A 12,943-nucleotide genomic window follows, 5' to 3' on the forward strand; every position below is an offset into this window, starting at 1 on the left:
GAGCGCGTTGGGCCCAACATTACCAGAAATACAAATTGTTGGGCCAAACAGAAGGGAACTAAACTCATTGTTAAAATAATATCGTTATCTAAATCTATAGTCTTACCTTTGTTGTACTAGTAGGATATTAGTCATTTGAAACTGCTCACATAAAAGACAAGCCCTTTCAGTAACTAACACGATTTATTTAAGCTTTTGAGTCAAGAGTCTCTTGTGAGAGCAGAAGACAACTGAAATATAAAAATTTCCACAGTATTCATCAAAGTAATCAAAGGTAATTTAGCTTGGCAACAAGTGCTTGAATTTCTCGATCACAAACATCGCTGCCTGCAAATAATCTGAAAATAAACTCTCATTAAATAACAAAAAATATGTACTGTTTAGCAAGATAGTATAGGGCTTTGTAATTGACGGCCAAGATAGGCTGTGCAATTGTTGAGAAGATATCGGTGCTGGAAAAGGCAAGACAACTACCCAGTTGAGAGTAAAGTATCTATTCAGGAAAGGCTACACTTGTTGAGGTTAAAAACAAATATTGTAGAGCAAACACAAATATCTTGGTCTAAATTAGACAGTTGACCGTTGTACAAGAGTATTTTTTCCTGTCAGAGCGAGCCACTGTGATACCGATTCTATTTGTCAAGTGAGCAACTGAGTCAAGGGTATGACCATTACTGTAACTAAACTATAGAAACTACAAAATTGAAAACCAGAGTATTTTATATTTCATTTTTCTTTCATATCAGGTGACAAAGCTATTTTTCACAACATTAATCAAAGATTATATTTGTATATTTGACTTATCATTATTTCATCCCTATAATTTTAAAGCCAATAAATTTATACTGAACATATACAAATATTGATTTTGCTTATGTAATGCTGACAAAACTTAACCTGACCTTGTAATTTGCGTGTCAGGAGAGCACAACTCACTTGGTCTCTGACCCACTAAATGATAAGCCTCGCTCAAATCTCTCTTCACATATTATTTAATTAAATATGTTTGTTCTCGTCTGTCGGTTTGATGGGAACCGGCATGACTTTAAAGAAAAATTGAAAGATTCAAGGAACATGCTTCTTGCTACTAGGTACTGTGATGAAAGAGAGTAACTTATTGCATTCTAACCACAGAGAGCAGTCGGGCCCAGGACTGTTATGGCCAGCTGGCAGTGCCGAGATTAGAAGGACGGCCTGGTCTAGATTTGATAGCCCAGCAGTTTTAAAACTGCTGGGATGATAAAAAAAAGTCTGCCATTTTATAGATGCAGGCTTTGTAAATATTTTTATATTTTTTAATATAAAAGAGACTTTGGTATATGCACCATATTGTTTTCCGTTGTTTTTCAAGAGCCATGCTATTTTTAACAGTTTTTTTAAAAAGGTTATTAGATACGATTTTTATGGTTTTTGAGAGTTTTCAAATACAGTACAGTTGTATGAAACCACAGGTTGAATAACACACACTGGGATATACAGTAATACATACTATGATATTATAATAACTGTAATATACTACACACTATGATATCATAATAACTGTAATATAACACACACAATGATATTATAATAACTGTAATATACTACACACTATGATATAATAATAACTGTAATATACTACACACTATGATATCATAATAACTGTAATATACTACACACTATGATATCATAATAACTTTAATATCCTACACACTATGATATCATAATAACTGTAATATACTACACACTATGATATCATAATAACTGTAATATACTACACACTATGATATCATAATAACTGTAATATACTACACACTATGATATCATAATAACTGTAATATACTACACACTATGATATCATAATAACTTTAATATCCTACACACTATGATATCATAATAACTGTAATATACTACACACTATGATATCATAATAACTGTATTATACTACACACTATGATATCATAATCGTAATCTATATATATATTTCTCAAAGTCCCTCTGTATGTCGTGTATCTGTTTGTTGGTTTTACGGCTATAGCTATTATTAGAACACCTGAGCTGGACAACAATGCAGACTCAAAGTCATGGCTTACCGTTATTGGAAACCTAACTTTATTAACTAGCTTTGTGGAATTTCCATTGGCAAAATGCCAGGCTACTAGCTTGAAAGGTACAGTTGTTTGACAAAGTTTTAAAACCTTTACAGTTGTTTTTATTTTTCTCATGCTATGTAGTTTGAAAGTTATAATGGCAAATGTTGTTATATATTAAATACAAATCAATTTTCTGTCCAAATACTCTTTTATTACACGGGCAACGCCGGGTGGTACAGCTAGTAAGTGTAATATACTACAAATTATGATATAAAACAAATGGAATAAATGATGTAGGAAACGAATAACATGTATAAATCTACTGCAGCTATTTCATTTCTGTAGCTAGTTCATTCTTTTGTTGTAGTTGGTAGTTCATGAGCAATTTGGCTTCTATTTTTCAAAATCTCATCATTACAGTTTCCTTCGCATTTCTGTCCAATTCCTTAAAGCAAGAACTCATGCCTGTAATGCTGCAGCAAAGCAGTTCAGTTCTCCTGCAGTATCATAAACTAGTGATTTGGTGACTGTGTTGACTAGTTGACTGAAAGTATCTATGCAGTTTTTAGTGAGCCACTATTTTCACTATGGTAAAAGCAGGAGCCTATCTGTTTGAAGCCACGGTTGGAGATTGGGAAAAAATTGCAAAATGCAGGTTTTGAACTCATGACTTTCAGCATAGCAGCTACTACTCTAATAGAGAGGAAATCCTTAACCTTCAAAAACATCAGAATAATTGTGAAGATCTTTCCTGATTTTCGGCACAGATTCGACACACCTGATGATCTTTCTTGGCACACTGGACTGTCAGGGTAGCGGTCTATGATAATATTGTACTGTAGAGAACAATGTAGCCCTTTCTTATTACTTTAGTTCAAGTTTCTGAAAATATTTTAGAAATAATTTTGTAATTACACATATATTTGCTTTTTATTACATTCATTGCCTCTCCATTCTGACTTGTTACAATTTACGGTAGTTGTTGCACGATAGTCAGTAATTATACGATACTAGCTTAATGCCCAGTGTTGCACAGGTAATAAAAAAGTTTTTTGCACAGAAAATTTATTTTTAATCAACATACACAACATTCAATGTTTTAACTTTTAAATGAAAGTGTTTGTTTATTTCAGTGTTTATTTATTCATGCTACAAGTTTAATCAAGTTTATGCTATATATATTTAATATTTTTAGCATTTTGGGTCACATATTGTTCTTCTAGTAAAATTTTTCTTTTTGTAATTCAGTTCGAGCGTGCTAGCTGAAGCATGGGTAGTTTGGCCAATCGCCATTAAAGTTTGGCAGGTGTAATAAGTATGCACACAATTATTCCACAGTATGGCACATAGGCTGTGGGGTGTAGTGAATAGTACACCTGTCTGCAGAACCAGGGTGTCTGAATTCAATTCCATTACAGCAGTTTTTCCATACCTAAAATTTTATTGGTATAACTAGACACAGGTATGGCAAACAACAAAAACATTGAAATTGATATATATATATATATATATATATATATATATATATATATATAGACTCGTATCCAAGTCATAGGTTCCTAGTAATGGCAGTCTGATGGTAGAGTGTGGTCTGGAAAGCTAAAAATCATGAGTAGATTGATAACATTGATAACAATTTTTTCTCTTAACCTTTAAAAGTGGCTTCGGACAGACAGATGCAGATACGGTACTTATTACAGTTCAGATTCAGTAGTTACTGAACAAGCTGGCCTGAGTTTAAATACATATTTATGCTTTTTTACCGATAAATGTTTATTACTGTAGTCTATGGCAGTTGACTGTAGAATGCTTTGGGCCAGCTTTTGATAGGTTATCGAGATATTTTGCTTTAAAATAGTCGTATTTCATATAGAATATTTCATTATAACATTAAACTAACATTTGTTTTGGCTTCATCAGTATAACATTTAGGCTACTCACTTGTAAGAAGTTTTTCTTGTGGTAAATTATTAAGAGATTACTCAGATTAGTGGTAACAACTTGATCGTGTCAGGATACCCTATAAGTCGGCTAAAAACATTGTTGAAAGTCCTATCTGTTCTGAGAGTTTCTTTCTCATGTCATGTAACAATGTTTTGTGAGTTATCTTCTCTTACCATATAATAAAAATTGACAGTTACAAGGTAACATGCAAAGTGCATTTACGCATTTATAGGGTATAACTTTCAATATGAGTCACGCTTGGGGCAGTAATAATGAAGCATATTAAAACATAAAGAGTAGTGGCAAAGTTGACATCCTGTAAGCATATAGAATTACCCTAGGTCAAATTTACTCTAAGGCAAAACAGCTGTCTAAAAGCAGCAATTGGTCTAGGATGTAACCAAACACATATAATGAAATTACTAAGAGTTAGAAAATCTTGGCTTCCTCGCGTGCCTCTTTCTCAACTTACTCCTACTTTCGGCCTCTGCTCTTTCTGTAGCTATTTAACACTGAATACGTAGGTATAATATTTTACTGTGTACGCATAGATATAGTAAACGCTAGATTGGTGAATAGCTATCATTACAATGGAGCAAAAGTGAGGCCTGTAATTGGCTGTTGTTTTCACGACGTTACGTGATGGGCATCACAGCATCAGAGCCTTCAATTGAGCAATGAGTTTAGTAGTGAAAGAATGCTTGTCATACTAGTTTGTGAGTCATAAACGTAACAGTAAGACCAAATTCTTCGTGAAATGTCATCAAAGGAGACCCCAGGTATATCCTGAATTGCCCATAAGAAGACAAAACTTCAACTCAAAACAAGAAGTTCTCAACAATATCATAAGCTATCTATGCCAATTAAAGACACCAAGGAGGAAAGCTGGTGGTGGAAAATAATAGGAAAACCTTCATCACTGGTTTTGAGTCAGCAGCCAAATATGTACATAGCATTGCTCAATATCTTTTCAGCAACTACCCTTACATCAACTACTTCCTAACCTTTAAGATCAACCAGGATCCCATTGAGACTCTGTTTTCCATGATACGATCTATCGTGGAAAAGGTAGGGTGGCTATAACAATAACCCGGATATGGAGTGCTTTAGATCTGCACTTCGAGCACTGCTCATAAAAGCAGATATCTCACCAAGTCCGAATGCTAACTGTATTGATCTGATCTGAGCCGAGCTGAAAAAACTGGCCAACTCCTTTTACATTCTTTGGCTAGAAAGAAAAAGGAAAAAACATAAGCTGAGGAAGGTGAAGATGAGGAGTTCGGTGATGATATTTTTCTAACTCAAATGTGATGACTGTATCAAGTTCTTGACTGATGTAGAAATAGTGGGAAATGGAAGTAGTGATGGCATAACCCTAATCTCAGTTAAAAACAGAGGACTGGTGACCCCATTGATAGGTCGAATATGTATTGCTGCAGAAAAGTGCTTACATTCACACATGGAGAGCTATGGTGTCACACAGAGAGCTTTTGAACAAGTAACATCACAGACAATAACATATATGTCTTATTACATAACCTCAATCAAGGTTTTACATGCACATTGCATGTAAATAGTCTACTCAAAACTATAGTAAATCACTATATTAAAATCAGAATACACTATGCCACTTCAAAGCAGGAATCTAGTTCAATCAACCTTAGACAAAAGCTATCTCATCTAGTTATTTTCAGTCATGTCTAATGGGTGTTTAATACAGTTGTCCAGCTTAACTGCTTCTAAATCTCATTTGATTCATCAGTTTGTTATTAGCTTAATTTCTATTTGGTCGCTTTTTGTATTATCAATTATATAGATGCTTCTAAATCTTTAGTATTATTCATTACCTTGTGTGTAAGATTCTTGCCTTTCTCATCCAAAGTCATTATATAAGTTTTATATATTTTCAATAAAATATGGAGTAAGTCAATAGGAGTTCATAGATCAGCTGATTCACTCTACACATCACCATGACGTTGCGTCATGCTATTTATAGGCCTCACTTATTTTGATTATTCGCATATCTAGGCTTTACTATTTCTATGCGTGTACGTATCGGGTTGTTAGTGGAGTTGTGCTCACAAATCTACTTCGAATAAACAATAGTTACGTTTAGTCGCTACTTTTAGCTGAAGCGCTGTATCCTTCACCGGACGTTTAAAAACTAAGCAAAATAATGTAACCAATCGGCAACCAGACTGGCACAACAACTTCTCCAAGGTGGGTGTACATTGTACACCAGTGTGAGCATTTTTGCTGTTATCCCGTGATTATCTCACCTGTTGTTTATTGGCTAGTTCGAGTTAACATCGAGCGCAGCGTGAAACCACATGGTCCGCCCGACACAAATACTTTGCTTATGCTGGACCTGAGTTATAAGCTGGATGTAAACATTGCCGTAGGGTAAGTGGCTTGCTGTAGGTTATACAGTTGAGCGGCTCAAATTATTTTCTAACAGCTCGTAAGTAATTTCAAGTCAGATGACATTGAATTTCAATTGTTTATTATCCTTATTTGCGTATGAAATATTTGCAGTGTAGCGAATTTGTGGCAAGATGACCTGATGTTTACTGCTTTGCCATTCAGTTACAGTGAATGAAGTTTTGTAAGTCTGTTATTTTATGAGCAGTATATGTACGAAGCTACCGAGTCGTTAATAGCTAGCTTATGGGCTCTCTTATTATTTTGGAACTAATTACGTACTTTTCAATTTGTAGCCTCATTGCAGAGGAATTGTAAGGCAAAGAAAATAATAGATATTGCTGAAAAGTGTTGTCTACCAAAATTAAAGCTCACCAAAAAGACATTTAATTTTAAGCGTACGCGGTAATAAAAACCAATTTACAGTGATCTTCCTTCTAGTTCATGTCTCAGTTCAACTTTTAGTGTATCAGCTCACCTCCAAGTCAGAGTATCAGCTTACTCTCTAGTCTGTGGATAAGCTCACTTTTACATCTGTGTATCAACTCAACATATAGTCAGCATAGACCATTCTGGAATCATTTTAAGTTGTAAATAGTAACAGATCTTTTTCATATTTATATTGTAAGTTGTATTCTTATCCTGTTTTATGGGACATAATGTAACTTAAATGTCACTTAAATGCTCTTTTGCTTCCTTGACATGCACTAATATAAGTTTCAAGTATTTTATATGTTGTGAAATTCTGATTTTGCTGAAGGATTTTACAAGTTACTACAGGCCTAATTGTCTAGAGCTAAACCCTAAGTAGCTCATCCAATATGAAACCAAAAAGTCTATACCTTGCAGGCTTTGTTAACATCTGCATGCCATTTTAGTCCATGTTCAAAAGAATAAGTTGCAGGCTCTCGCAATAAATCTTAAAAATAATGTCGCTATATTGTGATACCAAAAAGCCAAAGATTATCGACCAGCATGCCAATCATGTGACTTTGTTGCAATTTATAGGTGGCTCATGCCATGTATGATATTCTTTCCTATTGGTTGAAGTAGAAATAAGGATATTAGCTAGTTTAGATTCTCATATGACTCCGAATTGATTAGCACAGATTGCTCAAGCAATTTTATAGTACATACAATGATTCACAGCATTGTCTAAAGCCTAAGCTAGTACGTAATCGTGATATACACAGCGCATCAATTGACAATGTGAACTTGGACTTATCTTATCAATGCTTGTGGTAGACATTGTTCTATCAGCAACGATAAAAATTCAATAGCAATCAGCTGGCTTATCTGAAACGAAAGGCTTGTGAGTATTCTGTGCAATCATAGGCAAATCTTGTCTGAAATGAGAGCCGGAAATGGCTAGAGTCTTTATTAGAATAAAAGCCATATTCGTCCATCCGCCTGTCTGAAGACAAGGTTTGGGGGTTAAAAAAGTATTGCACCGTATGTGATTAGAACACACCAAAAGCTTTGCACCCCGACACTTTAACTACTGCATCTATCAACCGCCTTTGAGGTTGTGGAATAATTGTACAGATAGTTATGCCATGGTACTAGTTCTGCATAAGTAGGTTGAAACTGCTCGATTTTTTGAGCCTGGTTTTTCAGGAATGTTGTCATTTTGACTGATGGGTTGAGCGATTCCATCATAGCCTATAATAGTTAACCTAAAGTTAACATAATCACAACCTAGTCAAAATTTCTTTGTATAGCGATTTCAATGTCCAAGATGCGTCGGACATTTCATAAATAGTTTACATATACAACATCATGTCAATTGAATATATAAAACATATTATTTTAATATAGACTACATTATGTCCATATAATATATATAACATTATGTCATTTTAATATATACAATATCATATCATTTTAATATATACATGCCGTTGCATAAGTTGACCAGATCTTGAGGTCATGACGGCCCACGTAGTGCATGTGGCTTAGGGCACATGCACTACGTGGCACATGTGGCACATCGGGCCTATTTTTCATGTGTATTCTTTCTGAAGTGACTTATACTACCCATTACACTTTAACATGTGAGATGGGCAAGGTGTCAAAGATGCATTTTATGTACATGTAAAAAAGTACAAGGTCTATTGCAAGAATAACACGTGACCAGCAAATATTGTGACACTGATTTTTATATGGTTATTAACTATTTATTGTGTTGAAATTTATAAGAAACATAACAATGTTGATTATTGGTTATTTACGTAGAATAATATAACATAGTATTAGTTTATAAAGTTAAGTATTACACATAATAACAAGCGTAAGTTTGGGAAACTATAGTAAAGATTGTACACAGAAATGTACAATAACTTTTTTCTTGTTCAATGATTCTATGAATATTTTTGTTCTAGGAAGCACTGACACAACTAACACCCAGTTCTTGTTGACAGCGATTTCTTCTCACATGACTTTGTTGAGTTCCCTTGTTTCCTAAGGCACACTCTCACCTTCGGTTTAGAAGGTCTTCATTTTGACGAATTTCTTTAGACTAGATAAGAATGATTGTCTCTGATGATGAACACTAAGCATTGAATGAATCAACATCTTTTCTATACCTCAACCAAGGACCTTCTGTCTTGCCATCCTTTTCAAGTTCCCTACCGGCCATTTGCAGATCCTTTTCAGTGACCAGTAGCAAAAAAGTTTAACTCTTAACTTAAATTCAAACTCTTTAAAACTAGCGCATGTTTGAAAAGAGGTAACAATTTTTGAACTGCGGGGCACTTTCATTTGAAAAAACTTTTACTTCCGGACGCAACTCTTTGATTGTCTCAAATATATCATCTCATAGATTTGACCATGGAGACTCTCATCGTCAAGGTGGTCAGATATAACAGAGATACTATTCACACCTTGTGATGTGTAAAACAGCATGTGAACAAGACGACTTGGTTTGTAAGAGCAATGTGCACTTAGTATCTCATTGATAGAATGTGTGGAAGTTCTCACAGAAGTTCACCTGCACGACAAAATCTTTAAGACTGACATTTATTTTGTGCCTTCTGATTTTCTCAATAGTAGTCTTGCCTCATGTGTTGGAGTTGTTGCCTCATGTGTTGGCTCATAAGTGAAACTGATGGTATAGGCACGGCGAAAATTCACTATAAAATCTGTTTTTGATAGTGTTAATTTCTGTGTATTTATAGAAACAGAATTCACTAAACGTTTTGCTTCTCACAGTTAAACTACGGTATATCCAGGTCCGTATCTTCCTAAACTGCAGCTACTGCCATGGCAGTACCATTTTTTGAGGCTAAAAATCCCGGAATTCGCGTCATTTTTTGCTTGATTTCAACACTTTGGTTGGAGAAATGACCAAAATGTCGTTTATCGGTTGCGTGGGAAAACGGCATTTATGTCACTTTCGGTAGACGTTTATAAAGCTGCCGTCTTATAACGTTAAACAAAGGATATGAATGCTAGTAAGTTTTAAATATCATCAACAAGATATTAGTCGATAAATTAAGATATGAAACTATTATCTGAAAGGCGTTGCTTTGTGCTAAAGAAATTGCGCCTCCTTGGAAAAGAATAAAAGCTGGTAATTACAGTCAATGTCGGCTCAACTTTCAAAACGGTAAAATAAAACATTATTTGATCCTCCGATCGTAAGTGATTTTTGGTGTGATTAGAATAACAATAATTCAGATGATAGAAGTGATGTAAACTTTTTAGACTTTTATTATACTTGGAATATACAGAGAAAAACGATCGTTATGGTAGCTCGCACGGCAACGTTATAGTGTTGGACTCTACCGTAAGGAATGCTTCCAAGCATTTCATACAGAGACAATTGTACATGGTTGTATTTTTTTGTAATAGTAGAAATGTAAATGAATGCTTATGTACAAAAGATTTTGTTCATAGAAATAAATTTAAGCTTGATCTATGCATGTAACATGCATAGCTCAAACTTAAATCTACTACTACTTGCTCAGTAGCCTATTATAGACTATAGTATAAGTGCATTATATTTAACATGGTGCTCTATTAATTTTACTTTTTAACTCTACAATATTATTTAATTAAATTATTTCATAGGAGACTACTCGTCTCCTACACCATTCAGCATTGTACCCGGTGATAATTCTACCTCATGCTAGCTGTGACCAACCCCTCTAGCAGCTCTCATTTACATTATATTTTTAATAAGCGTTGTTAAAGACAATCTCAATAAACAGTTTTATATTTAGAAAACTGGATTATAATGTCAAATTTGCTGTTAGAACATGTGCCCCATCAGGAGCCAAGTGTGCTAGATTTGCACCATTTTGACTAGTTATACTAAAAAATTTTCCCAGGGGAGAACCCCCGGAACCCCTCACCCCCCACCGAGAGGGCGCTCAGTACCCCTCTTGGACTCTCCCCGCAGTACCATTTTCAAACAGATAGATACTGCCCTGGGTATATATCAGAGTTCTCAAGATAAATCTATTATTCATTAAACTAGGGGTGTCATGTCATACATATGCATGACATGATTAAACTAGGGGTGTCATGTCATACATATGCATGACATGATTAAACTAGGGGTGTCATGTCATACATATGCATGACATGATTAAACTAGGGGTGTCATGTCATACATATGCATGACATGATTAAACTAGGGGTGTCATGTCATACATATGCATGACATGATTAAACTAGGGGTGTCATGTCATACATATGCATGACATGATTAAACTAGGGGTGTCATGTCATACATATGCATGACATGATTAAACTAGGGGTGTCATGTCATACATATGCATGACATGATTAAACTAGGGGTGTCATGTCATGCATGTGCATGACATGATTATACTAGGGGTGTCATGTCATACATATGCATGACATGATTAAACTAGGGGTGTCATGTCATACATATGCATGACATGATTAAACTAGGGGTGTCATGTCATACATATGCATGACATGATTAAATATTATTTTATTGAAACTTAATGAGGCCAAAAAAGAAACTTTATTATATGGATTAATATTATCATCTAAGAAGAGAATAATTATGTAAAAGTTTATATTTTAAGTTAAATTGGTTTATCTTGCATCAACTTTTATATATTTTTTTGTATGACTTGACAAAGATTTCTTTCATGTACATCAATTTAACCAGAGTTTAACCAAACCTCAATATTACCTAAACAAAGATTTAATGAATGTAATATGATTAGACTTTGTTAAAAAGCTGTTATAGAATCATGAACTTTTTTACAAAAAATTGACTTTGCGTCACTGCTAGAAAGAAATGCCTACAGTTTACGAATCGCTGTCGCGCAATTTTGAATATGCACACTTAAATATGTGTATAATGAGCATAAAAAACATCTCAACTCGTATATTTGCAATGTGGCCTCTCAAACCCACATTTTATGAACAGGCCCATGTGTCAGTCTCTTTGTCGCTATGTCAACTTGTGACCAGAGAACGGTCTCGTACCAGATATCTGAGGCTTGGGCCAGCCTTTCTGCTATTTCATGGAGAAAACATGTGTTGCTAAATTTTGAGCAGCATTAAAACTGTACCTGTTGGATAATCTGGGATAGCCCATCCTGGGGCTTGCATGCTGACTCTCAGTCCCAGCACCTTGATTAGCCATGCTAATGTGCATTATGGCATCACTACTTTCATGGCTATTAATTGATAACATATTTATATATATGCATTTTTTTTCATTATTACTAATTTCAGATTGTTTATGATCGATGCGAAGAAAACAAAACGCTGACTAAGATGTTCATTCATACACTATGCATCGACAGTGTGTTGCTCATCCGTTGGCTTCACAAACCACTCATTTTATTGGTATTGTGTTTTTTTGTTTAACACCAACTCGTGTGGCACAAATCATAAAACTACTAATTGAGCGTTTTGGTGTTCTATTTTTCAACCCTTCTCCTATAGTGTCGGTCAACTGGAGGTGGCGTTCAATTAGAGGTTTTATGGTAAATCTTGGTTACAGTACCATGTCTTTGGTCATTTAGCCGTGTCATGGAGTTCACTCTGGTGATGGACATGGGCCTTTTTTTACAGGCTCTCTGTGCTATCATATTCAAAGAGACTTGGACACAGATAACTGGGTAGCTTACTCAACCGGATATAAAAGATGTCTGAAAAAGCGGAGAAGGACCCTCTTCTTGGCAATGTAGCGAATCCTATGGCTAATATGGAGTCCGCGAGTGCCTACCCTGTGGTTGGTGTTGGAGATGAGGTCATTAACAGGTCATACGAGACTCCGGTGGGTTATAGTTACTATTCCTCTCGCCTCTTCACCAATCTCCACAAATAATTCTTATTTATTTGAAATGATAAAATTACAGAAAAAAGGCATCTAGCTTTCACTGCGGTTTCCATAGCTACTGTCTCTCTCTTACAGATGGTGGTTGGTTGGCATTGTGAAACTTGATAGTTGTCTGTCATTGAGCACGTCTCCTTAAAGATAAACATACATAAAATTTCAGTAGATTTGTCGGAAA

The 12,943-nt window shown here is 35.0% G+C and overlaps 1 protein-coding gene across 1 annotated transcript in view; it reads left to right on the plus strand.

The window, feature by feature from the left end:
- The first annotated feature begins 6,324 nt into the window (after positions 1–6,324).
- LOC137408323 (facilitated glucose transporter protein 1-like) overlaps positions 6,325–12,943 on the plus strand; it is a 30,857-nt gene continuing 24,238 nt past the window's right edge. Inside the window, exons 1-2 of the mRNA XM_068094813.1 lie at positions 6,325–6,419; positions 12,501–12,705. Of these exons, the coding sequence (XP_067950914.1) occupies positions 12,574–12,705 (132 nt within the window). The 5' untranslated portion in view covers positions 6,325–6,419; positions 12,501–12,573. The remainder of the gene's footprint in view (positions 6,420–12,500; positions 12,706–12,943) is intronic.

Source organism: Watersipora subatra, chromosome 11 (assembly GCF_963576615.1).
Source record: "Watersipora subatra chromosome 11, tzWatSuba1.1, whole genome shotgun sequence".
In the NCBI taxonomy this organism is placed as follows: domain Eukaryota; kingdom Metazoa; phylum Bryozoa; class Gymnolaemata; order Cheilostomatida; family Watersiporidae; genus Watersipora; species Watersipora subatra.